At 35.1% G+C, this 27,841-nt stretch overlaps 1 protein-coding gene across 7 annotated transcripts in view; it reads left to right on the plus strand.

Moving 5' to 3' along the window:
- TRPC3 (transient receptor potential cation channel subfamily C member 3) overlaps nt 1-27,799 on the plus strand; it is a 70,339-nt gene extending 42,540 nt beyond the window's left edge. For 2 of the 7 annotated variants that reach the window (XM_077861151.1, XM_077861156.1), the window contains 6 exons: nt 1,092-1,287; nt 3,326-3,535; nt 5,281-5,328; nt 7,538-7,621; nt 18,577-18,652; nt 21,484-27,799. In XM_077861151.1, the coding sequence (XP_077717277.1) occupies nt 1,092-1,287; nt 3,326-3,535; nt 5,281-5,328; nt 7,538-7,621; nt 18,577-18,652; nt 21,484-21,626 (757 nt within the window). In that variant the 3' untranslated portion in view covers nt 21,627-27,799. The remainder of the gene's footprint in view (nt 1-1,091; nt 1,288-3,325; nt 3,536-5,280; nt 5,329-7,537; nt 7,622-18,576; nt 18,653-21,483) is intronic. The other 5 variants (XM_077861153.1, XM_077861157.1, XM_077861152.1 and 2 more) reach the window with 4 other exon arrangements.
- The last annotated feature ends 42 nt before the right edge of the window (nt 27,800-27,841 follow it).

A 27,841-nucleotide genomic window follows, 5' to 3' on the forward strand; every position in this document is an offset into this window, starting at 1 on the left:
GTTCACAAATTGGTGATTACAACTTGGTTATATGCCAAAAACATCCAAATTCAGTTGGCAAAGTTCACTCAAGGGCTAAAAGTAGGCGATCAGTTTGGTGAGGGTCTAAGTGTTCATTGCTGTGATGGAAGACTCAGTAGATTATATAAATTAAAGGAAAAGAAGAGGCATCTTTCAATCTGTTGCCTCCACTGCATTTCCAGTTCAGTATAACTTTCAGGTAGGTAATATATTTTTGTGGCAAAAAATTGATAGAGTGGAATCTACAGTGAAAATCATGTCCCCTTCTTCACCGCTAGACCCCATGCACTTATTTCTTCTTAGTTCCCAGAGGCAATTGTTTCTTTTGGATACTTTCAGAGATATTTTATCCATAAACAAGAATGTGGTGTTTGTAAACCCCTCTTTTCTAGTCAAATAGTAGAGTATTTCACATTTGCTGTCTCTTATTTTTTTCACTTAATATATCTCAGGTATCATTTTTTATAAACACATGTAGATAGAGCTGTCTCATTTTCCCAGTGGCTGCATACCATTCATATATAAATGTCAGAATTACTTACACACTCCTTTATTAATGGATATTTAGGTGTTTTTCATTCTTCCCTACTGGTGCCATGCAGGGAATATGTTTGTACATACTTTTTTTTTTTTTGAAGTATGTAATTTTAATTTTAATCCTGGCCTTGTTCTACTCCAAAAAGCTTACTTAAATATCTAAACCACCTATAAAATCAACCCCCAAATTTCCATCTTTCTAGGAGAAAGGAATGGGTATTGTGGCATGATTTCAGCTTTCCTCTACTGAGTTCAGAGAATTTTGGCTTGATGATAACTTCCAGAAAAGCTAGGCATTAGCACTATTATTTAATCACATACTCCTGAAAATCTGAGAGAATGATTTCTATAAATACTGTAATAAAATAATTATACTCTTGGGGTTTGTCATGATGATCTTTAATGATGGCATTTTACATCTGCACAGAATTCAGAACCTAACTTGTTTCTTTTGACAACCTAACTTGTTTCTTTTGACTTTTTGATACTGAAAACTGTCAATTTATTTACAGTGTACCTTATTCTCTCAACAGTGTAGAAGAAAGTTTCAAGACTTTGTTTTGGTCAATATTTGGGTTGTCTGAAGTCACTTCCGTTGTGCTCAAATACGATCACAAATTCATAGAAAATATTGGATATGTTCTTTACGGAATATACAATGTAACTATGGTGGTTGTTTTACTCAACATGTTAATTGCCATGATTAATAGCTCATATCAAGAAATTGAGGTAAACTTGCTTTCTATCCATGGTGTCTATTCTTGCCATCTCATTCTAATAGCATGCTGCATCTGTTTTTGTGGCTTGTGGTGGATTTCCAGCCCTTCTAAATAAAGAGACTTATACCCAAACAAAGGAAGCTAGGACCTTTCTCTGTGTTTTCCTCCTGGATAGATAGGCTCACAGCCTCCAGGGTTTTCTAGGAACACAGTAGGGGCCCCATAAATTTACCATCACACCGCCTCCTCTCAGAGCATATTTCAGAAGTTTTGAAATTGAGGGCTAGAAGAAGTATTGGCTATAGGGAAATTATTCTGTCCTAGGTTGTCAGTCAACCATCTGAAAGATCCCCATAGAGGAATTACTACATGTCTGGCAGACATTGATGATGTTCTGTATCCAGTCAGAATTTTTAGTATTCTAGAAGTCACTTTACTTCGTGTTTTGAATTGGGCTTGGTTTGGTACTTTCCTTCATCATTGTATATATGTTTTGCCATGTCCTCCAGTTTAGTGTTCAGTATCTCTTTAGTGCTTTGCTGTTTGTTAAATCTGCTGAGTCTCTGTGTGTGTTTTAGAAACATATAAAATAGTTTCTCAAAGCAGAAGTTAGGTCCCCCAGAAATGAAAATTCTGGTACTCTGAATACGTGCTTAAGTGTCGAAATGGCAGTGTGGGCAGTGTGAAACAAGCAAGCCAGCTTCTTCCACCTCTGGACCCCCTTCTTTTTATTTCTTCTCTTCATCACCATGGGCCAGAACTGAGAATAAGTGTTACGGGATTTTTTTCTCTTTTGTGGGTGCCCAACCATTCTTGGTCACACCACTTCGAAGAATGAAGAGGTAGACCAGACAGAGTGGTGGGCAGCAAAGCAACGTTCATTGAGTGATAGCAAAGTGACAGTACAAAACTCCCAAGGAGGAGGGGACCCAAGAGGGTTGCCACTGGAGTTTCTAAATCTAGGGGTTTTTATGGGCTTGCTGATTAATGCTCCCTGCAGCTGTCATCCAATCAGGTTTTTGTCACCGATCACATGGGAAAGGGTGGAGGGCTCTTTCCAGAGAGGTATAAAATCCTTTTAAGGGTGGTTTCCTTTGGGGTGGGGGGTGGGGGCTTGTCTGCTATTTTTTTTCTTTTGTTCTTGAAGTATATTATGATCTATCTACAGCCTGCCTTGGATGGGTCTAGATGAGGAGGAGACACGTAAAGAATGGGGAAGTACTCTTGAATATGTAGAATTGGCTTCTTTTCATCTTTTCTTGACCTTGAATTTTTCTTGCACTTTTGCTTTGTTTTGGCTGGTGAACAGGGCATTCTGGTTAAATTTTCAGTGGGTAGAAACAGAGGCATATGGAAGAGAAAAATTTTTGAAAATGAGTATCATAAAAGTGCTACTAAGAATATATGTAGGCCAATAGAGGTTATATGCAAATAAATGTATATAAATCTCTTATCTATTTCAAAAGCATATTTTAGGTTTGTTGTATGATCCTACTGGAATCAGTTGCTGGAATATTTCGTTTTTAAAATTTAAGTGAGAAAGTGAGGTTCTTGTCTCATAGAATCAAAGAATGAATCTTGCCCAAAAAGGAGAGTGAGTAAAGTGATGGAATTTTATTAAGCAGGAATACAGAAAAAGCTCTCAGGAGCAAAAAAGGTGAAGAAAGAGTTGCCACTGAGGGCTTTTAGGGTTGGTCTTTTATTAAGGCTAACCAGGGAACCTAAATCCTCTATTGATAGTGCCACTGAGTAAGGATTAGTGATAACACTTTTAATGGCTTACTTTATCTTTCGGTCTGGTCATTCTTTGTTGGTCCCAAGTGGCTAAGTAGCTGTTATTACAAGACTCCACTTCTGACACCTAGGACAGGGTGGTGTGGTTTGTTCCCTTCTTTCTGGTTTCCTTATATCTCCATATTTTTGGGATTTCTGTGCACCTGATCCCATTGCCTGCCCCCCCCACACACACACCCCATCTCTCCCTACCTAGCCCCACCTGTCCCTTACTCAAAATGAGTCATTATTTCTTTTCTATTTTTGTGACACAGGATGACAGTGATGTAGAATGGAAGTTTGCCCGTTCAAAACTTTGGTTATCTTATTTTGATGATGGAAAAACATTACCTCCACCCTTCAGTCTAGTTCCTAGTCCGAAGTCATTTGTTTATTTCGTCATGCGAATCATTAACTTCTCCAAATGCAGGAGGAGCCGGCTGCAGAAGGATATAGAAATGGGAATGGGTAACTCCAAGTCCAGGGTAGGTATCCAAAACTCACCAACATCTGAAGATGAATGTTCTGTCTTTCTCCTTGTCTTTGATGTTTGTTCAGTAATTTTTACGTGTGAACTTAGAAGATGTTGAAAGTTACTGTCCATTTCGTAGTCTTTCACAGACAAATACTTAATATCTTCACAATGTTTCAAGAAGTCACTTAGTCTATACCTTGCTTCTGGTCAGAATTTCATACACAGTACCAGTTAAAAAATAAAAACATTTTTTTAACTTGTTAAAAGTAAACATAAAAGTTACTGTTAGAAAACACTTTGGGTTTTTTTTTTTGTGTGTGTGTGTGTGTTCCATGCTTCTCAGCTGTTATTTTGACATTAGTTTTAATCTCACATTTTCCTCTTGGCTATATGCATAGTTTACTGCCATCGTATTCTTATTTGTAGAAACTCTTGATTGAGCTAAGTAATCTTTTTTCTTTACTATCATAAAATTGACACAGACCTAAGAGCATCCTCAGATATTAAACATAATATCTTTATTTTTATACATAATCAAGAATGGTTTGTCCCAAAGTTGCCCCAGTGAAGTCATACTTAGATTTTAGTTTAAGTCATACCCTGAATTTAACAAAGATGAGTTTTATGATAGTCTTTATAATCATGAACTTAATTTTCAGAGATACAATTGGTAGAGAAGGTAGAAGGATATGAGCAGGACCTCAGGTAACTGGAGCAAGACATAAAGGAGCAAACGTGTGGAATTAAGGACAAACATTATATGTTCTCATTCATTTGGGGAATATAAATAATAGTGAAAGGGAATATAAGGGAAGGGAGAAGACATGTGTGGGAAATATCAGAAAGGGAGACAGAACGTAAAGACTGCTAACTCTGGGAAACGAACTAGGGGTGGTAGAAGGGGAGGAGGGCGGGTGGTGGGAGTGAATGGGTGACGGGCACTGGGGGTTATTCTGTATGTTGGTAAATTGAACACCAATAAAAAACAAATGAAAAAAAAATAAAATAAAATACCATTTTTAAAAATGATCTGTAGTTGTAATACCCTGAGGGCCCACCTGATGGCGGTGTTACCTCCATAAAGTACTGGCTTGTTGAGCAGAGGTCGGTGTTTTTTCTCATTTGAAGCTGAGGAAAAAGACTGAATCACTGCAATGTAATTTATCACTTTAAAAAATAGATGTGCATTTTCAAGATTTGTAACACCCTGGCAATCTTAATCTTTACGTCTTTTAAACCTTTTTAAATTGACCTGGATGTGGGGTCTTTTTTTTTTTTTTTTTTTTTTTTTAGATATTTTATTTATTCATGAGAGACAGAGGCAGAGACATAGGCAGAGGGAGAAGCAGGCTCCCCGCAAGAAGCCTGATGCAGCACTTGATCCCAGGATCCTGGGATCACAACCTGAGCCAAAGGCAGATGCTCAACCATTGAGCCATCCAAGCGCCCCCGGATGTGGGCTCTTAAGGCTGTTATGTTCCAAGATAATGATTTGGCTGTGTCATCCTATGATTTCAAGTAATAGCTCATATGTACACAGTGAGAAGCAGTACAATGTAAGGAAGGGAGCCTCTGTGTGAGACTCGGATACGAATTTTGGCACTTAGGGCTTACTAGCAAGAAAGTCATTTCATCACTCTGAGTCTTAGTTGTCTCATCTGAAGGAGAGGACGCTTTGTAGGGTTAATGTGAGAATGATATGAGACGTACGCAGTTCCAGCCTCAACAAATATCAGTGCCCTTCCTCACTCACAGTTTACAGAGTGCTTTGCTGTCCATTTGAACCTCATGCAACACTGTGAGGTAGGTATTATTATTCTTCCCATGTTATGGATAGGACCACTGAAACCATTAAAGGAATGCACTTACACAAGGTCAGGGAGCTAGCCAGTTGTGGAGTAGGTGTGGAATCCCAAGTCTTCCAGCATCGGATGTCTAGCTCTTTCTACTGCACAGGGCTACTTACACTCAGCACCTGTTGCTCTGGCTTGGTTTCTGTCCCATTTCCTCTCCCTGGGCTCTACCTTCAGCTGCAAGTCTCTTAAAGAGACCAGGCTCTATTTGCCTTCCTGGGTGATTGCTGCCGCTACTGAAATTGACTGTTTTCAAGGCTCTTTGTGTCTCTGGGGATTTATTAACTGAGGCTTTATTTTTTTTTTTAAGATTTTATCTATTTATTCATGAGAGACACAGAGAGAGAGAGAGAGACAGAGACACAGGCAGAGGGAGAAGCAGGCTCCCTGCGGGGCGCCTGAAGTGGGACCTGTTCCCAGGATCCAGGGATCAGCACTGAGCCAAAGGCAGATGCTCAACCACTGAGCCACCCAGGAGTCCCAACTGAGGCTTTATTATTTAAAACCAGAATGCGGGATCCCTGGGTGGCGCAGCGGTTTAGCGCCTGCCTTTGGCCCAGGGTGCGATCCTGGAGACCCGAGATCGAATCCCACGTCGGGCTCCCGGTGCATGGAGCCTGCTTCTCCCTCTGCCTATGTCTCTGCCTCTGTCTCTCTCTCTCTCTGTGACTATCATAAATAAGTAAAAATTAAAAAAATAAAAATAAAAAATAAAACCAGAATGCTTTCAGGCATTGGAAATCACAACTCTTGCACTTCACACCTTAGAGTTTTCTTTCTGTAGAAAACTGACTTCACTGACTTCATTGCTGATAGTGTCACAGGGTGGAAGGGCAGAAATACTGTAAGGTGGAGAAGAGTTCTTTCAGGTGGCTTGTGGCTACCTAGGCCCCTGTAAGGGAAATGCAGCTTGCTGGAATGTGGGGAGCAGATGTGCTTCATTTAGGGTGTCCTCTCCTGCCTGTAGTGCACCATTGGCAGAAGGAATCACTTTTTTTCAGAGAAACTGCTGGAAATAGAAAAGTTGAGCATTGATCTCTTAGGTGTCATGAGCCTTGGCTTCCCAGTCTCCCCGTATGAGGTTTAAAACTGCCATTTTGATTTTTTTAAATTGTGCATGGAGATGTTTAAATCACTTTAATATTATTAATATTAATTTATACTCTCTGTGTACTGACTTTAGTAAAAATTTGGAGAAATTATATGTCTTTTTTTTTTCTTTTTTAGAAGAGAGGAAGGAGCCTCAAGAACTCTTGTGCTAACGTGTAAAATTAACCTCAGTCAGCAGTCAGATACTGACCTCCAGTGGCAAATAGGAGAATTAATTTTATTAGCCAAGATTTTCTAGGCATGATTTTGCCACTTCGTCTTAGCATCCTGTACATTCCTGAGTTATGATGCTGGGAAGTCAGGTGGTGGGGTGAATACATATTTTTGCATAGGGGGCCCTGTGTTTGAATCATACCTTATCAGTGGCAGTTTGCCCAAGAGAAGTTAGAGGCAGGCCCTGCTCACCTACATAAAGAGTAGCCAGTAAGAGTGTGCTCCTCTTTAGAGAGCTTCAGAGTGAGTAGAAAGCTACTCACTCTGAAGTAAAACCCTAAAAAAAAAGAGCAAGAAAAGAAAACAAAAATTTGTTAAGCTTATTCTATTCAAGGTTGTGGATCTGGATCAGTATAGGGCCACGATATCTAGGAAGACATTTATTTGGTTCATACTTTAGGGTTACAAAATACCAGTGAAACCATTTGAACTTGGAGTGTGTTTCCAGTCAAGTGTAGGATAGGAATATATGCTCAGGAGCAGACAGTTGCTTCCAGGCACCTTTGCGTCCTAGATGCCATGAATATATTTTGATAAGGCATATAAGTCCCCAGGAACATTTATGTTTAATATGAGCCAGATTTTAAAAATATGTTTTCATTTAAACAATTCTATTGCAGTACACTTTGTGAACATTTTGATAAACATGAGCTTTTTGCTCATGTTACATTTTGCCTTTGGAAATATATTAAATCACTTATAAAATTCAACTTCCAGAAAGTGTTCCTTAGAAATGTTGACTCCAGAAATGTTATCAAGGAGAATATAGTAGATTATATGTTTGATTTCCCAATGAATGTATTCTGATTTACTAGGTTAATTGTATTTTTTCCTAGTTAAACCTCTTCACTCAGTCTAACTCAAGAGTTTTTGAATCACACAGTTTTAACAGCATTCTCAACCAGCCAACACGTTATCAGGTAAGCATTTAGAAGACATATCTCTTTATCTGTATGTAATTCCGTGTGTGTGTGTGTGTGTGTGTGTGTGTGTGTAGTGAGTAGAATTATGTTCTCATGTAGCATGAGGATAGAACAAAACGGAGAAAAAATAGTCTAAGTCCTCATGCTTTTGGTTGAGGAAGAAGAGTTCTTTGTGTTATTAAAAGCAAAATGTTGCCACAATTTCCAAAGAATAACTTCAAATACCTTGACCTGGGGAAGCAATGGAATATATGGTATATTAGGGTATATTAGGAAAATAATGCTCTCACAGTATGGGAACCTGATATATTTCTCTACATAATCCATTTTCCAATGGATTCTTAGGCTATATTGTTTCATCAGTACTACTTTAAAATATCTTTTGCATTTTGATATTAGTTGTGGCATTTGAACACTAAATTCCAACTCAGAAGAGGTTGTGCTTTTTTACTTTACACCACGTGATCATTTTGATTATCAAATCTATGTATTTCTGATGTGTACAAGATCACTAGAATGAAGATCCAGGAATTTATAATGTATGTGATATCAGTGGGTACAGTTTTGTACAGTTTTCATGGAAGTAGCAAATTCTGCAAAATTGCTTGGCACACTGATTATCAGAGCCTTTTAAAAGTTAGATTATATTCCATTATACAGTTATATTTAACATGTCCTCTATACGTGGAAATAGAGGATATTGTCAATATTTAGATATTACAAGCAATACTGCAGTAAGTAACCTTGTATATATGACATTTGAAACATGTAAATCTATGAAATTGGGTACTTATTATCAAACTGATTTTGATGGAACTTGTGCCAATTTACATTCTTACAATAAATGTATGAGAGAGCCCATTTCTTCCTTAACATACTAACAGTGTGTTACCAAAGGCTTTTTATCTTTGCCAACTAGATAGGTGAGTATGGTATCACAGTGTAGTTTTATTTTGCATTCTTTGTAATGAACGAACTTGACCATCCTTTTATGTTTAGTGTTCTATTTGTCTGAGATCCTGTATATTTACTTTTCATGATGGGCTTTTTGTTTTAAATCAAGAGAATTCCTCTTTTCAGAATTCATTATTTTCAGAAAATCAACGCTTTACCTTTGATATGAGTTGAAAATTGTTTTTTTTTTTGTTGTTGTTGTTGTGTATCTTTTTAACATTTTCTCCTAACTTTTTGATTTTTGTATAGCCAACTCCATAAACTTTTTATGGCTTTAGATTTTGTATCCTGTTTAGAAAGATCTTCCCCCACATAAGAATACTTAAAATTTTTTTACACATATTTTCTTTAGTACTTTTATGGTTTCATTTTTTATATGAGAATTTTTGATCCATGTAGAATATATTTTGATGCAATGTGTAGGATGGGGATCCAAATTAATTTTTTTCCACATGATTATATATATGTATAGATGTGTTGAATAATTAACTTTTTATTGATTTGAAATATCACCTTTATCATTTACTAAATTTATTTATCTCCTTAGATTTATTTCCAGGTTTTCTTTATGTGATAGAATCACATTATTTAAACTATTATAGTATAGAACAAAAGTCAAACAAACAAAATATATAGACACAGACCCCACATAAACATATCCTTACTTTAAGACTTATTTTATATAATGTTTTGGTTATTCTTTCCTGTTTATATTTCTATTTGAACTTTAAAGTCAGCTTGTATAGTTTGCAAAATATTCTATTGATATTTTTTATTGTGATTGTATTAATTTAAATAAAATTGACTTCTTTATAATGTTCTATCTTCCTTTTCAAGTACGTGATATACTTTTCCATTTATTTATATCTTAATTTGTGCACTCACTATCATTATAAGGTAGTCCTTCTATTGTTCATATTAATTAGGATTAAGTTTGGTTTTATTTTTTTTTCTTCCTCTTGAGATTTTCAAGTTTATATATCACTTTTTTGGCTCACCATATTGTCTTTGGCCATTTTTGTGCTCTTAAAGACATGATTGGCCTTTTTAAAAATGTTTAAATGATGGCATTATGTATCTTCATCTCTTCATCTTTTCTTAAATATTTTTCTGGTGAGTTTCTTTATTTGCTATTTGTTTTTCCTTTTCTTCCTTGGACTATCTTAATATAGATCTTGTATAGATTGCTTACTGATTATCACTCAGTTTTGAATGAATAAGTTCTTGAGCCAGCTGCTTCAGGAGGTTGGAGTGCCTTTGGAGAGTTCCACAACCCCTTCTTGGCTAATAGAATTTTCCTTTAGGCACAGGATTGTATATGTGAGTTCACTTTTTCTTTATGTTTCCTTATCAGAAAATAACACTACAGGACTAGTCAGATACTTCCCCTCAACCTCACTGAATACTTTAGCAAATATGGCTTTCCATGATGATTTCTCCTTTTCTATTCTAAGCTTTTCTAGATTTTGTATTAAAAATTCAAGAGAAGTTTTCAGCCTTGGATGTCTGCTCTTGGCATTTCCTCACATCACCATTTGATCTTTTCATATAACCTTTCTAAAAAAGGGTATGGATGCCTCTGAGTTTCATCGAAGGAGTTTGTGTTTCTGTTTCTTATTCTACTTGTTGCTTTTGAATGATTTAGAAGTGGGGATATTCTCAAGTTTATTGTCAAATTCAGCTTCTTGTCTCTGAAATTGTTATACTTCTATAAACTTTGACAAATAAAATTTTAACTATCAAATTTCACATGCCAATCAAACTATACAAATGTCTTCATTATATTTAGATAAAATCTCTTTGTTATGCAATCCATGAGTGATAACAATTGGTTTAGTTGTTATGGATTTTTGTTTCATGCAGTGTGATTATAATATAATATTCTCTAGAGGAAGCAATATGAGACATTCACATTAAGCTTCATTCACACTGAACTTGAGGGCACATTCAGGACTCCCACTATAATGAATGGTCCTTCGTTCTAAGGTTATAAAGATACAGTCCTTGCCTTCAAGAATCTCTCCTCTGCAGTGGAAGGGTGGGGTTGAGTGGGAGGGAAGGAAAAAAAAGTAGATGAACTTTCACACTCTGGTGTGGCTATGTGGTATAGGTGAAACATAAATAAAATGGTATGGGAACCTAGGGAAACCCAGAAGAGGAGAATATTTGAAAACTGGTCAAGTAGAAGAAGCAATTTTATTCTATTCTCTTAAGAACAGAATTTGGGCCAGTGGTTGGTTAGAAGGTACAACGAAGCAGATTTAGTGCAATACAAACAAATTGTTTTTTAACTGCTATAGTTGTCTAAAAATAGATTAAATCAGCTGTCTGGAAAGAATAATAGGCTCTGAATCATAGATGTTTATTCAGAGGCTGTACAATGGTGATGGGTCAGGGTGTCTCACAAGTGAATGGTCTGAAAATATGAAAAACACATGACTTCCAGCGTTCCTTCCCTTTTTAAAATTCTACTCTACTTCTGAGTTCTTTTTTTAAATCAGTCTACCATATCATCATGCTTTAAAGAATGCTAATATTCAGATTATGGAACTACTGATGAGAGTCAAATTTGGCTTCTCTGGTATTAAATGAGAAAATGAATGTAACAGTACGTGAGAGAGTGCTTCACAATTGTTAGTTGAATTTGAATCAGTGAAAAATAAGCAAGTGAGAAAAAAAGCATTGATGCCTTTTAGGCATGAAGGGCATGCCCATATATCCACCCACCCATATTTCATTACTTCTCCCAGTCTTAATGGAGAGTTGAGAAAGGAAATCAGATTTGTTTGCAAGAGATAGTGTTCAAGGTAGCTACTATCTAGGCTTTCCATACCCTAGACAGAGAAAATCCATAGTCTACTACAGAAGTTGCAGTGTCTTCATTAAAGAGTGATTCACAGGATCATACCAAGAGATTTTGATAGTTCCTGGAGGTTTGTGAACTGAGGAAATTATTCAATAGACTGCTATTCCGTTAGTTAGTAACTTGATCAAGAGGGGAAAATGATGAATCTGTTATTGGTCAATTTAGTTTTTGGGTACTGGCTTCTATTAAGGAATCAGTTGAAAAGCTAAAGATAATATTTATAATGGTAATTTTACATGTCACGTGTGAGTTTTACAATCCTTGCCTATACAACCATCATTATTAAGATTAGTTAATCAAGATTTGCTTTACAAAACCATACATGATAATGAGAGCATAATAGTTATATTAATTGAACACCTATGTAATTTACCTATATATCTCTTTAACAATGTAGATTACAACATTTCCATTATACAGATTAAGTTGCCAAGGCTCCGCAGCTTGTAAATAATGGAGTCACAACTCAAATCCAGGCAGTTTGCTCTTGCAGCCCACTTTTTTAACTGCTTATACAATATACTGGCTTGGGTTCATGAGACAAGCTACCTAGTAGAATGGAAATAGCTAACATTCACCCCTTCTCTGAACTGCCCGTAATTTTGGAATTCATATGAATCATCTTTCCAACATAAACTAAAGGATGGATTATTACCAGGTAGTGTCATGTGTGAAATCATTGAAAGTAATTTCAATCCAACATTAGGGGTCTTCTTGCCCTATAGAGAAGCTCAAACTTAGTACAGTGGTAGATATAAATATATTTAAGCTGTAAATATTAAGATGAAATTTCTTTAAAAAGTGAGAATTTTTATGGGATACATGGAAAACTTAAAACACCCAATTTTAAAGGGAAAAATGTAAACCTGTAACCATAATTTTTCCCATAGGCTAAAGATGAATGTATCTACCTATTTTCCCTTCAGAATTTAATCTGAGTGATGCTGTGCGGTGTTTCTAGGGAACCTGTACTCTATTTGAATTTTTAAAATATTTTATTTTCCTATCATCTTCCTTTCTGTCAGTAAATATAACTTTTCATAGATTTTTTTTTCTAAGCACAGTTTTAGATAATGTTAAATATTTTAGGGTGTATTATACTAGAGCATGTGGGTAGCAATAATGTTAGTCTTAAAATTTTATCTTTATAAATAATACTAGCAAGAACTAACCTCTTCTAAGCAGAAATTCTGCTTTTATGGGCATTTGATGATTTAATCTGTACAACCTCTGAGTTTTTATTACCCCCATTTTTTATATGGGAAAATGGAAGCTTAGAGAGTTAAGCACCTTAGGTTCACTCAGCTAAGAAAGACCTATTCATATTCAGAGATATTTTTTTTTTACTCTGAACTCATTCTGCCTCATTTTAATTTTTAAGCAGTTTCATTTTTTGTAGGGATAGATTTCCAAATAACACATTTCTGAATGGTTCTCAACAAGACTCTTACAAGCTCTGAATTACTCTCAGTTTATGTATTAATTACAGTTTTATTTGTAAAAGTGAAAAGTATTTGTCTGTTTATTATAATGGAAGGGCTCTTGCTGCTGGAGATGGAATAATGCTCAGGCCCAGGCTGGTGAGGCCCATCAGTTTGCTAGGCAGCATCAAAAACCTACTCAGAAGAATGTTTTATATTTTAAATTTTCAAGCACAGGATGGCACCACAAATATCTTGTTAGATATCTCTGCCACTACCACCCTTACTTACTTATTACTTATTTATTAAAAAGATTTTATTTATTTATTGCTGAGAGACACAGAGAGAGGCAGAGACATAATCAGAGGGAGAAGCAAGCTCCCTGTGGGGAGCCCAATGCGGAATTAGATCCTAGGACCCAAGGATCATGACCTGAGCCAAAGGCAGACACTCAACCACTGAGTCACTCAGGTGCCCCTACCATCTTGATTTAATAAATGTTAACATTTATTTTGCCATATTCTTTTTGGATCTTTTTTGTAAGGATTTTTTGATTCAACAAATGCCCCTACCCTATCACATTAGCCTTCATCTTTCCCCAGCTACCTTCACGATCTTGAAGTTCTACTGTGTTCCTTCCTTGTATGCTTCTATATATTTACTACTTATATAAGTATATTCATACCTTTATGTACTAGTTTTACGTGTTTTTAAAATATGCATAAATGAATATGAATAGTATACTACATATTCTACTCTTTTTCCATTTATCTTTATGCTTTTGAGAATTACCTATATTGATACATGTGTATCTTGTTTTTCATTCTCACTGCCATAGTATAATATTCCATTTTATGAATAAACTATTTTTGTTTATTCATTCTTCTATTGATGAACATTTCACTTATTTTCCTTCTTTGACTATGATAAATAATACTATAATGAGCATCTTAGTAAATATCTCCCTTGGCACATTTTTAAGTATTTTTATCTGGATGACATACCTGGGAGTAGTTATATCAGTTTACATTTCCAGCAATATGGTACAGGAGTTTCTCACTGTTCTCAGAAGTACTTGGTATTAACAGGTTTTTAAAATTTTGCCTGCTAAAAGATGACTGCTCTGTACATCTTCAAAAATGTTGGTATCATGGAAGACAAAGGCCAAAGAATTGTTCCAGATTAAAGGAGACTAAAGATAAGTAACATCGGAAAGCAAAATTGTTCCTCAGTTAGAAAAACGAGACCAAATATGGACTATGTATTTAACAGTTCTTGACCCCATGTTAATTTTTCTAAAGTTTGATCACTGTAGCATGGTTATATAAGAGAATATTCTTGTTCTTTGGAAACACAAGTATTTAGGGATAAAGGGACATGATGTCTGAAAATTACTTTCAAATGCCTTTGCAATATAACAATAATATAGACAGTGAGATAAAGCAATTACAGCAACTTTTTCACACTGGTGAATCTAGGTGAAGAGTATATGTAAATTCATTTTACTTTCAATTCATCTGTAGATTTGAAATTTTTTCAGAAGAAAAAACTCATAGGTGTACAAGTATTCATTATTGTAATTTACTCTTCTCTGATTACTAGTGAGATTGAACATCTTTTTATATGTTTGTCATTCAGATTTCCTTTTTTGGTGAATTTAAATTCCTTTTCCTAATTCTACTTAGCCATATGTCTTCCTTATTGACTTTTCAAAATTCTATAATATTCTTCATCCCAATTCTTTGTTGGTATGTTTCGCAAACAACTTCTCTCACTCTTTGGCTTGTCTTTTAACTTTGGGTAATGGGTTCATTAAGGAGTCTCAGTCTATGAATGTACAAAACGACTTTTTTTTTCAATATTTTTCCACTAACTGCCCTACTTTGGATTGTTCTTTTCTATTGGGTGGAGGATCCCTTTATAAATCTTGTCAAGACTCCATAACTTTAAAAAGTATCTTTTTTTGCAAATAACGAGGCAGTTTTTTTAAAAACCATGAATCTCCAAATCAAATCTAAAGCTCTTCTCCTTACTCCTAGAACAAGCTAAACCTTTCCACGTCTTTAGTGGAAAAAGGTTGTGGTCTGCTTTGTATGTACCTCCCCCTGCTAACTCATCAAGGTGCTAATTCTTCACTTATATATGTGGAGGGGGAAGGAGAAAGAAGCCAAAGAGTTAGCATCTTTTCACTTGACTTAGCTGTGAGTGCAGCTTCTTCCTGTCACTACTGCTCTAACAATGATCAAGTTTAAATATCCTCACTGTGGCTAGGACTCATGTGCTGCTTCTGTAACTGGGTTGGGGGCATGTTTAAGGGTTTGAAAAGACCATGTTGGCTGCTTCCCCTTTGCACAGTTCCTGAAGCAGAGATCTGGTTCTGATTTAAGGTTCACATCCATCATCCCAGCCCCATTTATTGAGTAGACTCTCCTTTCCCACTGATGTGTATTACTGCCTTCCACCCAATATAGTGGAAATATATGTTTGCCAAATAATGGAAGTACAGGTTGACCCCATGGCTGGTCACTCTTAACTGAGTTCTTTTTTCTTCCTGACTTAATTGCCAGGAGCAGGTCAGCAAGTTTGCTGGAATCGGCATTTAACTGGGAGCAAGATGGTAGGCCTTTTGTTTAGGCAACTCTAATCTTTATGAGGGATTACCCTGGCTTTCCTCTTTCCTTTAGCTTCTGGAGAATGGAGGTGCACCATCTCCTTTCCTCCCAGAAAGAGTGAGAATAACCTCTCCACCCCAGAAGCTCATGATCCCTCCCAGGTCTTAGTCCTTTTCCTTATGTGGAGTAAGGAGAGAAGAGAATTGGTGGTAAGTACTGGTCTAGTGAATCTCAGTAAGCCTCAAGGGGAGGTGGCTGACTTCAACTGCTAGTGACACCTTAGTCTTAGGCCATAGAATGCTTAGCATCCTTTCTTATCAATTTTGGATTTATCAACAATTTCAGGACAACCAGAAAAATCCCACTTGACATAAGGTTACATTTCATTGGTATTCTTTCCTGTATAAAAGTTTCAAAATGTCTCAGTATAGTCAGATGTATTCATCTTTTCCTTATCCTTTCCTTTAGCTTTTTCAAGAAATATTTCTCTGTTCCTTTCAAAATGTTGCTTTTCACATTTAGATCTTTGGTCTATTTGACTCTTTAAAAATTTGTTTTATTTGTGGTATAAGGTAGAGATCTGATTTTAACTTTCCCATAAGGATAGTTCTTGTCTCAGTAGTTGAATAGTTTTTTCCTTCCCATGATTAGTATTACTGCCTTTCAAGTTGCTTTAGCTGATATCCATTTCTTTGTATTTTCTTTCTACAGGAATCACCTTCACTGTTCTCTAAAGTCAATTAGACCCCTGACATGTCTACTCATCATAGTGAATTGTTCCAAGGATGTTTTATTAGAGAAGGAGCTGTGTTTACTAATGCATTCCTAGCATTTAGTATAGTACCTGGCACAGAGTAGGCTCTCAACAAATACTTATTGAATGAATGAGCAAGTCCAGGCCAAGATCCACTCAGCTGTGAGTCTGCCCTAAAGTCTAGATTCCACAGAATTCGATAGGTTTTATATTTTACTGTGATTGGTAAAATGGGCTTTTCCTTTCCAGTAGCATAGTCTTTCTCGATCTGTTATTCTTTGAGATAGACATTTTGAATATTCCTAGATTTCTCCCTTTTCTTGAGCTTGGCACCTAATGGGTCATTTAGCTTCACAATTTCTAATTCCTTAAAATTAAGGTATATTTTCTGTCTTCATTTTAGCTCAGGCTTTTCCCCCACCCCTTTCCTTTATTTTCTTAATGTGATATTTGGTATATGCACAAGAATGTGCATAATAATAAATTTTAATTCGATGTATACCTATGGAAACCATGACTTGCCTAAGAATGGTAACATTATCTGTCCATTGCCTCTACGTAGGTACTCCTCCCTGGCCCACCCCTTGCCTCCACCAAAGAGGTAATCACTAAGGTAGAAGTCTGGGTATCTCATCCTCTTGCTTTGGTTTTCTTTTCAAATATAGACTTATGATATATAAAAATATTCCTAACAATGCATTATGTAGATTCATTTGCTATTGAGCTTTATAAGAATAGTTTCATACTTTGTGACGTCTGCAAAGTAAAATTTTCATTCAACATTTATGCTTCTAAGATTCATCCATACTGTTGTGTGTGGCTATGGCTCACTAATTTCATTATTTAATTTCATTAGTGGACACAATGACCTTACATTGTGTAACATACCATGGTTTCTCTATTCTCCTGTTGATATTTGTTTAGACTGTTTCCAGATTTGTATTTGCTACTTTGGACAAGATTACTATAAACACTGTTGTTTATGTCTCTTGGTCCACATATGTAGTTTTTCCAGGCTCTGTATCAAGGAGTGGACTTTCTGGGTGAAAGGATATGCAAGTGTTCAACTGTAACAGATAATGCCAAATTGCTTTTCAAAGTGATCTGTTTATACTCATACCAGTAAAGTGTTAAACTCCTCATTGACTCATTCTTTCCACATTTGGCATTATGAGATTGATTTTTTCCCTTTTTAGATGTGAAATTGTGTCTCCTTTTAATTGTAATTTGTATTTCCCCAAGAAAAGAATTTGAGATTGTTTTATATGCCTACTGACCATTCATGTTTCCATTTCTGTGTAAAATGGCTGTTTGTCTTTGCCCTTTTTTTCTATTGGGTTATTTGAGTTTTTCTTATTGAATTAAAGTTCTTCATATATCTTGGATCCAAACTTAATTCCTTATCAGTTGTAAGTATTGCCAATATTTTCTTCCAGTTAGTGGCTTGCTTTTTTACTTTCTTTATAGTAGCTCTGTAGACAGAAGTTTTCATGAAGTTTTAATAGTAATAAAGTTGAATTTATGAATCTTTTCTATTGTAATTGGAATTTTTTTATCTTGTTTGAAAAATATCCAGCTCTACACTGAATTTATAAATACATTCTCCTGTGCTTTCTCTTAAAGGATTTAGAAGTTTTATCTTTCACATTTAAGATGCATGTGGAATTAATTTTTGTGTATATGTTATGAAGTAAAGCTCCAATTTTATTTTTCCTTGTGGATAAACAATTATCCTGTAAGAGCATTTATTTAGATTGAAATATATTCACAATACATATTGCTATGAGAAGAAGGCATATAACAGAATATATGGTATTTTGAAAGCATAAAATATGCATATAGTAATTAGTATATATATAAAATTAAAGAGACACACACCAAAATAACTATCCAAAATGATTATCTTTGGATAGTGGGGCAATTGATGATCTTTATTTTTTCTTTTCTGTATTTTCCAACTTTTCTCTGATGAGCGTATATTCATGGTTTTTTAGCAGTGAGAAATAAGGTAGTATTTATAGATGATAATATAGTGTCAGTACATCTTAAAGAGAAATCATTAGTTGAAAGAGAAACCATTAATTAAAATCCTCCAACTTAACTTTTTTATAGTTTCCTTCCATTCTAAACCAGGAAAATGTTTGTAGATTATGTAGTACATCTCAATAGAAGGTAAAAAAATGGTTAAGTTCTGAAATCTGGGTGAATCTTCTGTAAATAGTTATATAAAAGTTCTCTCTCTCGAGCTGTGTTTACTTTACAGGTATGTGAGACTCTTTGGAGAATAGGACCCAGGTTACTTATGTGTATCATTGGTGATATAATTATTTCTTTTTGATCAACAGCAGATAATGAAAAGACTTATAAAACGATATGTTCTGAAAGCACAAGTGGACAAAGAAAATGATGAAGTTAATGAAGGTAAGCATCTCCAACTCGAGAAACATCCTTTTGCAACTAACTTAATGATCTCAGGATACTTTAAAAATCCAATCGAAGGGATCCCTGGGTGGCGCAGCGGTTTGGCGATCCTGGAGACCCAGGATCGAATCCCACTTCGGGCTCCCGGTGCATGGAACCTGCTTCTCCCTCTGCCTGTGTCTCTGCCTCTCTCTCTCTCACTGTGTGCCTATCATAAATTAAAAAAAAAAAATCCAATCGAAGATTGATAGGAGAATCTTAGGTTACATTTCTAAACCTCTTTTAAAAGAAAAAGTTATTAAAAATGTCAATCAGAAACAGTTTATCTCTGATAAGAATGTCCTGATTCTTAGAATGTAAAACCTGCCATCTTTCTGGGAGCCTTTAAATTACATAAAAAGTATTCAGCAGTTTTAATTCCGTTGCAGTGAGTTCACGTGAGTGTTAACATTTTTCCAATGTTAACATTTTCCAATAGGATACTTGGGTGGTTGGTTCAAATAGAACCCATATTTCTTCAGAAAAATCTTTACTTTTTTTGTACAGAAAGAAATCTGTAACCCATTTTTCTCATCTGGTGTTTCTCTTTTGCCTTTCACTTTTCTCCTTGGCTCCTTATGTAAAGGTGCCTATTTTTCCAGGCATATCCTAGGCAGGGCATCTGTCTGTACTATAAAAATGTTTCACCAAAGGCTAGGCCGAAAAACAGGCCCAGAATTGGAAAGAAATCAACCTGGGAAAAATAAGTTGCCTTAAAAGTGGAAACTAGCTTCCAACAGTAATGAGATGCCACTAGATCTATCTATGCTGATAAAGAGTAGAAAGGGCTAAACTAAATAAAACTGGTGATGGGCATCAAAGCCATTACCTGATGAATGCAAGGAATCTCTTAAAAATCTGGGTCAGACCACTGATTTGTGTTTGTAGAAAAGAAGTCAATGAACATCTGATTGAGGACCAGCAAAAATCCAATCATTATGCCCTAGAAACTGTCTCAGGGAGACAGGATGGAAGGGGATTGTAGTTTAGAAAGCGGAAATCTGATTATTTGTACAATAACCTCTCTGATGGGTGCCAATGGGGAGAAGAAAAAAGTGATAATGGGGGAATTGGATGGCTGACAGCAACAAACACAAATGAGCATCTTACATGTCCTTGTACCCAAGAGGAAAATGAGTTAATGAGAATTTGGAGCTTTGAACAAAGCTCTCACTAAACTATCATACAATTTAGCATTCTTATTTAATAAATAAACTGAAGTCCAAGAGATTGAATAGTTTGTGCTTCCTGTATCACATATACACCATATAACACTTCATAGTCTCCTCATAAGTCAAAAACAAAAGAGGAGGATATGGCAGTAGGAAGGTGAAAGGAGATCTAGTGAGTTTGTAGTCCAGATGTGATACTGAGTGGTATGAGAATCTATTTCCTTCAGCAATGACTGGCCTTGTGATTTCAAATTAGATCATATTGCCAGATGGGAAAGGAAGAAGCACTTTCTTTTTTTGCATAAAAAAGGAATCTGCAAATGCTTTATATGTATTCTTGTGGAATAATTAGAATTCCTATATATATATATAACATATAAATTGTTATATATATATATGTTATGTTATATATATATATATATAACATAGAATTATACTCTAAAACATCATAAAGGTGCCAGGGAATAATATAGAAGGTATGTTTTACGTGTGATTCTTTAAAAAAAAAAGCTGTAGAAATACCAGTAGTTTGAAGAATCATTTCTTAGATTCAAGATAAATCTCTGCCCAAAGTTTACCTTTTAATGTCAATGGCTTATCTACATTACAATCATTTGCAAAAGAATCAGGTTGTTTTTTTTTTTTTAACATTTCGTTTATTAATTTGAGAGAGAAAATCAGTGAGAGACAGAGACAGAGGAGCAGGGGGAGAGGCCGAAGGAGAGGGAGAAGCAGACTCCCTGCTGAGTAGGGAGCCCAATGTGGGACTCAATCCCAGGAGCCCAGGATCATGACTTGAGCCAAAGACAGGTGCTTAACTGACCGAGCCACCCAGGCACCCCGAGAATTCAGTTTTTAATAGCAAACTACATACATTCAAAACACTGCCAAGCTGAATTATGGGAAGAATTGATTTTTAATAGCCAAAAGTCTCCTATGGAGATTCTTATGTGTATACACATTGCCGGTGGTATCACATCTAAATTTAATTTCACATTGTTTGTTACTTCCTAATACTTTGGTTTTCTGTGTCCCACAAAATGTTCCTTGGCCCCAAGTTCACTACCATTCCCTTCCTTAATAATCACTCCTACTTCTTTTTCTTCCCTTCTCTTACCTCAAACCTGACTTAAAATTTACTCGTTCCATGTGAGTATTTGCCTATTAAACAGATTGAATCATCTTTAGTAAAGTTTCATTTTTCTAGGAGTTTCTTCCACCCTAGCAAAGGGAGATGAGCCATCTAGGTTTCAACCCTATGTCTGAGGGAACCAAAGGGGAACTCCCTATAGACAGGATGGTGATACCCTGGCTGTAGATCAGTTCGCCAAGAAATTGCCCTATGTTAAGAGGTGACTGAGCCACAGAATAATACTTCAGCTGAGTTTTACTGTTGAAAACATGGCTGGACTATTTTTATAGCTTTTGTCAAAAATCAGCATATTTATAAAGACTAATACTTCTTAAATATCTCGAAGGAAAAAGTTTGAAAAAACTACCTTGGACTTTATGAAGCAAATGTGTTCGTATTATATGAATTTGTGTGAATTTCACTCTTTGTTCTTTTCTAAATCCAAAGAGCAAATTACCAATGATATTTTTTAAATACAAATACTGTAGGTGAATTGAAAGAAATTAAGCAAGATATCTCCAGCCTTCGTTATGAACTTTTGGAAGACAAGAGCCAAGCGACTGAGGAATTAGCTGTTCTGATTCATAAACTCAGTGAGAAACTGAATCCTAGCATGCCAAGATGTGAATGATTCAGTAACCTGGAATAATGGCTTTGACTATAGCACAAATGTGGGCAATAATATTTCTAAGTATAAAATACTTGAAATGGTGTAAATTTTTAGTATTAACTACCTTTATCATGTGAATCTTTAAAACTTAGGTCTTAATGATTTTACTGTTTTATCACATGAAAATTGTCTTCATTTTAATTGTCTGCCTTGACATTATAAACAATGACATGCCAATGTATTTAAAGGCCCAGTACTATTACATTACTGACATTTTTGTCCACTTTAGAATAAACTCTATGTCTTTGTACTTACCTGTTTGCCTCCAAGAGACTGTAAGCTTCTGGGAGACAGGGACCATGTCTTATTCATCTTTGTGTCTCCAGCATCTAGTACAGTGCCTGGTACATAGTAGGTGCTCAATAAATGTTGAAACCAACTGAACGGAACTGCCAACAAAATACAAATAAAAATAAAAAGGCCATCACTATGTAGCATTCCTTCCCTTGTCCAAGTGCTGAAGAGATTTTTTTTTAAAATAGAAACTAAAGAAATTTTATAACCGGCTATGACTTGGTAAGATTTTCTTAGAATTTTTGGCATCACTCATAAATCCTAGGACCTTTGAGCTCTGAATGAAGAATTTAACAATGAAATAGGTAAATAGAAAGTATACTTACAGTACATATCTAAGTTTCATGGAATTGTTCAAAACAACACATTAAAGATTTTTCTAAAGTATATACATTTTGCTTTCTGTCTTACATTTTCATTACATGTCAATAATGTGAATTTGTTTGGTGGAGTGGTAAGTTCTTTTAAAGTTAGGGGCTATGCAGGGTTGCTATTTTGTTATAACCTTCTAATTTCTGCCTCTGGTGCTTTAATGCTAAGTAAGATATCAACAGCTGACTTCTATCTTGCCCATTAGCTTCATTCTGAGTTTTAGAGGGTATGTGTATGGGAAGAACCAGGAAAGAGCAATGGCTGGCTACCTGGAAACACATATCCAAGCATCACCAGGTATGTTTCATTTCCCTTTGAGGCATCTCTTGCTATCATTGCTTACGATGATTGTCATCCTTTTTCTTATGAAAGCATTTCAATTACACTTTCTATACAAAATAAATGGTGATGAATCTGTAATTGATTTACTTTATAACTAAGCTGAATGTTGGTAATATCCATACCACCTCATGACTTTAATAAGAAAGGGGATACAGGCCAGGAACTTCCCTCCTCTCTTCTCAGACCATAAAACAAAGTATTTTTTTAAAAAACCAGCTAGGTTTTAATCTCTTGTAGAGTTCTACTTATCATCCAGATTCACTTCACTCTGTTTTTGGCAAGTCTTACAGGAATACAATTTATGATCATGGCTCAAGGATAGTTTTATGGGTTCTAAAAACCAATTAAATACATGATACTTTAAAAATTATTAATACCATATAGGAGGCTTTCTAGACGTGAAAACAAAAATTAACATTAAATGGTACTACATAAAGCTCTTTAAAGATAATTTCTTATTTTCTACTTTTGAAGAGTTAAAACAGTTAAGGTAAGAAAAGAACTTTATATGCTTTTGCTACCATTGTAGAATATTTCATTAACTTTTGTGCTATGCTGATGGTATTTTGTCTTAAACATTTTTCAGACTTTATGTATTTTATATTATACCTCAGAACTGAATAAAATATTGATTATTTTATTGTTACATGTTACTATAGTTTATATTGAAACAGTTAAGATGTAGAGTTTCCATAATAGACAATACTTTGAGTCTTCTCATGTTGTCTGTGATTCCAAGAGTAAAATATTTTATCTACAGCTATAGACCAGCATATTTAGTAATATTCCTAACTGGGATTGGAAACATGTTGAATGAAAAAGTGTCAGATACCTCCAAGGACATCCAGTCTAGGATCCTTTGAGTATTGAATGAAGATAAGCTCATGGCATCTATACCCTGTGAGAAAAAAAATATATATATTATATACATATAATATATATATTAGTCTATGCCTCCTACAACTATAGAGATATCAACATAGTTGTTTTTCCTTTATTTACTATGCTTTCATAAAACTGGTATGTTTCTGTTATTTCATTTTTTTTTCCTTCATAGTTTCTAGGTGGTAGCCAAGAAGGAAGATGTGATGCCAAGGTGTGGTGGATACTGTTGATACTGTTGATGTCCTGCCCAGATCATTTTTAGTGGGCCAGTGTATAGGCATCTCCCATATTCTGTGAGGGTTGGCTCCTTAGCAGTTCCCAAGTATCCCCTTCCCCAGGGAATTGCTCTCAAGTGAAAGGAAGCAGCCTTGCCCTGGATGTTATGCTTCCCCTTCTTCATGCCAATGACCAACTGACTGGGGTGGAAACAAAACGGCTGGGCCCTTGTTTCAAGGTAGGGCCAACTTTTTGGTGTAGTTCATGTTCTAGAGCTCCAGGAAGGGTTAGGCTCAGCCAGACTCCATTTGAGACCAAATCTGTGTGTTTAGCCTTTTTCTCTGTCTTACCCTGTTTCCCTTTCTCCCTTTCTGCTGAGAACATACCTTCAATAAATCACCACAACCAAATCTTGTTAGGCTTTGTCCCCAGTGAGCCCATTCTAAGACATGGGTATTACTGTGGCAATATAGGGACAAAGTAAGGGTTACTCTAGGTGATTACTGTCAAAATAATGTTTCTTTGAGGTTAATGATAGCTCTGGGCCAGCAAGTCCTTGTCCTACCCACTGTTCTAAAGGTTACATTGGGCTTGGTGGGGCACCTGGGAGAAGGGAACATTTTAACAGGACCAAAAACAATTTATTTAGCAAAAGACTAGGTATTTATGATTAATTAGAAAAGTATCAAAGTCCTATATCTCTTTTCAATTTCTCTGCTGTTCTTAGTTTTTTCCTCAGTTACAGATGAAGGAAAGGAGGCAACTCTCGAATTGCTTCTTAAGCTTACTGTTTAAAAATTTTGACACTTTGTGTTTCTGTATTAAATTGACTGAAGACCCTTGACTTAATGGACTTCACAATATGTTGAGAAGCTTATATTCATAGACTTGAAATAAAAGAGGAAAAAAAGCACAATAGTATCCAGTGTTTTCAGAGTTCTTTGCACTGTAAAAACTTGAAAATGACTTATGTTTTGTGATTATTAAAAGCAAATTTAGTACAACTTAGGATAAGTCTTTAACCCTATCATGTCCAATATGTTTCAATTTCAAATGTGTTAAGCCAACTGAAAGAAGCTTTTGTAAATAGGAAAGTGTCTTAGAAACGACATCTAAAGAGAACTGGAGCCGCATTGCTTGTTTAATAATGTGCCCTGGGACAAATCTCGTTTTATACCTTGTTCAGTCAAACAGGGTTATGCTACAAGCAGGTTCTTAGTCTTTGGGTGTCACAGAGCTGCTTCAGGGGTTGATCTCATCATCCAAGGCGGTAATGATATCTCTCCCCATGTTTCATTTTTTAAATCAATCTAATAGAGTTATTTATTACTTTAAAAAAAATTTTAAATATTTCATTTATTCATAAGAGACACAGAGAGGCAGAGACTTAAGCAGAAGGAGAGGCAGGCTTCTCATGGGGAGCCTGATGTGGGACTTCATCCCAGGACCCCAGGGATCATGATCGGAACTGGAGACCCTCAACCACTGAGCCACCCAGGTGCCCTATTGCTTTTTTATAAAATGAGAGTTTGAGAGTTTCCAAATTGGTCCATGTTAGTGGAGACCAATGTATGTACTCATGAGTCACTCAGTCAACCACCGCTAGCTGTGTGATGGTTTTAACTTTAATGCAGTTTTAAATTGTTTTTTATTCTTAGTCATAAGTTGCTTAATTTATACTCATAATGATTGCTTTAAGACCACAACATAAGGTTTATAAGTTACTGAAGTGTATGATACTTCTGTAAATTTGTCTCAAGGCAATATTTATCACATCTGAAATAGAATCTTTTTTTGTTGTTTTTATTTTGGATTTTTTAATGTAACCCACCAAGATATCTCTAGTACCCTAAAATATCTTTAAAAAGAGAAATTATAGTGGCAATTTTGTCTAACTTGGCTTTTCATTTTTGTGAATAAAAACTGCCCACCCTGTTAATTATATAAGAAGTATTTAAAGTTAGTACTCTGAAACCTTTGCCATTTAGAAACAAAACACAGCACTTAAAAAAAATCACTTGCCTTTTCTAGATGCAAAAGGAAAGAATTCCAAACATCATATTATGCAAGGTTTTTGTCTATTTTTGATTCTATATCATAGCCTCATTTCAATGTTTTAAAATAAATTTGATCTTCAAAATGAACTCTTTTCTTTTACACAATTAGCTTAAAGTAAAATAAACAGTGGGGCATCACTTGTTAAATGGAAAATAAGCATTGCCAGTATATGTTTTTATTACAAATATTGTAAAGATTGCATGAAGATGAATTTTATAATGCCTCCTTAAATAATTATAGCAACCTAACATAAAATGCCTTTTCTTTAAAGTTACATTTCTACACATTTTCTTTCTGTACAGAATTACAAAATTGCACAATAAAAAATGAAATAATTATTAAGATTCCTAAGCACTTTGAAAGATTATATACTACTATGAAAGTGGTTTGTGGATCCAAAAATGAGAACATTGGATTAATGGTTTCTAAGATTTTGCCCAGACCTGGAATACTTATTGAATTTCCCAGAGTAATTTTTAAAAAGATAATTCCTGCCCACTTCATCACATTTTCAATATTTTTATTTGTTTGTAATAATGCAAAAACATAGCAATAATAGTAACAGTATCATTTTCCTTAAGTTGTTAACATGCAATGCCAGGACTTGAAAAGGGAAGTAAGAAAATAGTGGGAAAATTTGGTACTTACTATTTTGGATAACCCTGTATCAGAACCTTGCAATCATAGAGATAGAAGAATGCCCACTTTGGAAACCATGCAGAGTGGAACAAGGATTCTGAGAATCTTTTGGTTTTTAACTTTATTTTATAACAATTTTATTTTTAAATTGCAAAATTTTATTAAAAATAATGCAAAAATCTTATGGAAAACACAAAACAAGAGAAAGTTTATAATCTTTTAATCTATAACAAAATTTTTTGATTCATTTCATAACAAGTTCTTTACTATAATTGTAATCATTGTATATACACTATTTTATATTCTCCTTTTATTATTATCCTGAACACTTCCCACATGGCTATACAGCCTTCATTATTTTCACTTTCAGTCGCTGTGTAGTAGTCTATAACGTGGATGCACCATTTTATTGGATAGGTAGGTCCTTATTTTTAATGGATCCTCAATTATGCTTTGTTACTTTCATATTTTTGTAGGCTAAATATCCATAATTGGAGTTATGAGTTAAAAATGTGATCACATATTTATAGGTTTGGACACATATTGCTACATTGCTTTTGAAAGGGTTTTATTACCAGTTAAAAGCATCACAGTTGATGAGCGCATACTCTCTCTCCAACATAGAGTGTTAAATCTTTTTCTAAATCTGAAAGGCAAAATAAAAAAGGTATCTTGCTTTAATTGTATTGATTGCAAATGAAGGTAATAGATTTCTATAAGTTTGTTCAGTTTTGTAAGTTTGTTCAGTAGCCACTTTGTGAAATGTCTGTTCATATTTTCAACTCTTTACTTACTGCAATCTTATGTTTTTATGAATTTGTATGAACTGTTTATAAAGGTGTTAAGTTTGTACATTATCTCAAATTTTTGTTTACATGTAAATTTTTGTCACATATTGAAATGTTTCATCTATATTTAGTATTTTTTTTCTTTGTGGTTTCTTCTATTCCTCTTAAGATTAGACAGTTCCTTTCTATTATGGGCTGAATTGTGTCCCACTTAAATTCATGTGTTGAAGTCCTAATCCCCAGTACCTCAGAATGCAACTATATTTGGAGATGGGACCTCTAAAAGAGGTAATTAAGTTAAAATCAATTCATTAGGGTGGGCCTTAATCCAATTTGACTGGTTTCCTGATCAGAAGAGATTAGGATAGGACACAGACTTACAAAGAGGAAAGACCTTGTGAAGATACAAGGAAAAGATGACCATCTATAAGCTAAGGTGAGATGCCTCAGAAGATTGGTTTGGTTTCCTGTTGATACTTTGATGTTATACTCCTAGCCTGTGAGACCTGTCAGAAAATAAAATTCTGTTGTTTAACGTCATCCAGTTTGTGGTACTTTGTTATTGGGCCCTAGCTAACTAAT

This window comes from Canis aureus, chromosome 20 (assembly GCF_053574225.1).
Source record: "Canis aureus isolate CA01 chromosome 20, VMU_Caureus_v.1.0, whole genome shotgun sequence".
NCBI classification, from domain to species: domain Eukaryota; kingdom Metazoa; phylum Chordata; class Mammalia; order Carnivora; family Canidae; genus Canis; species Canis aureus.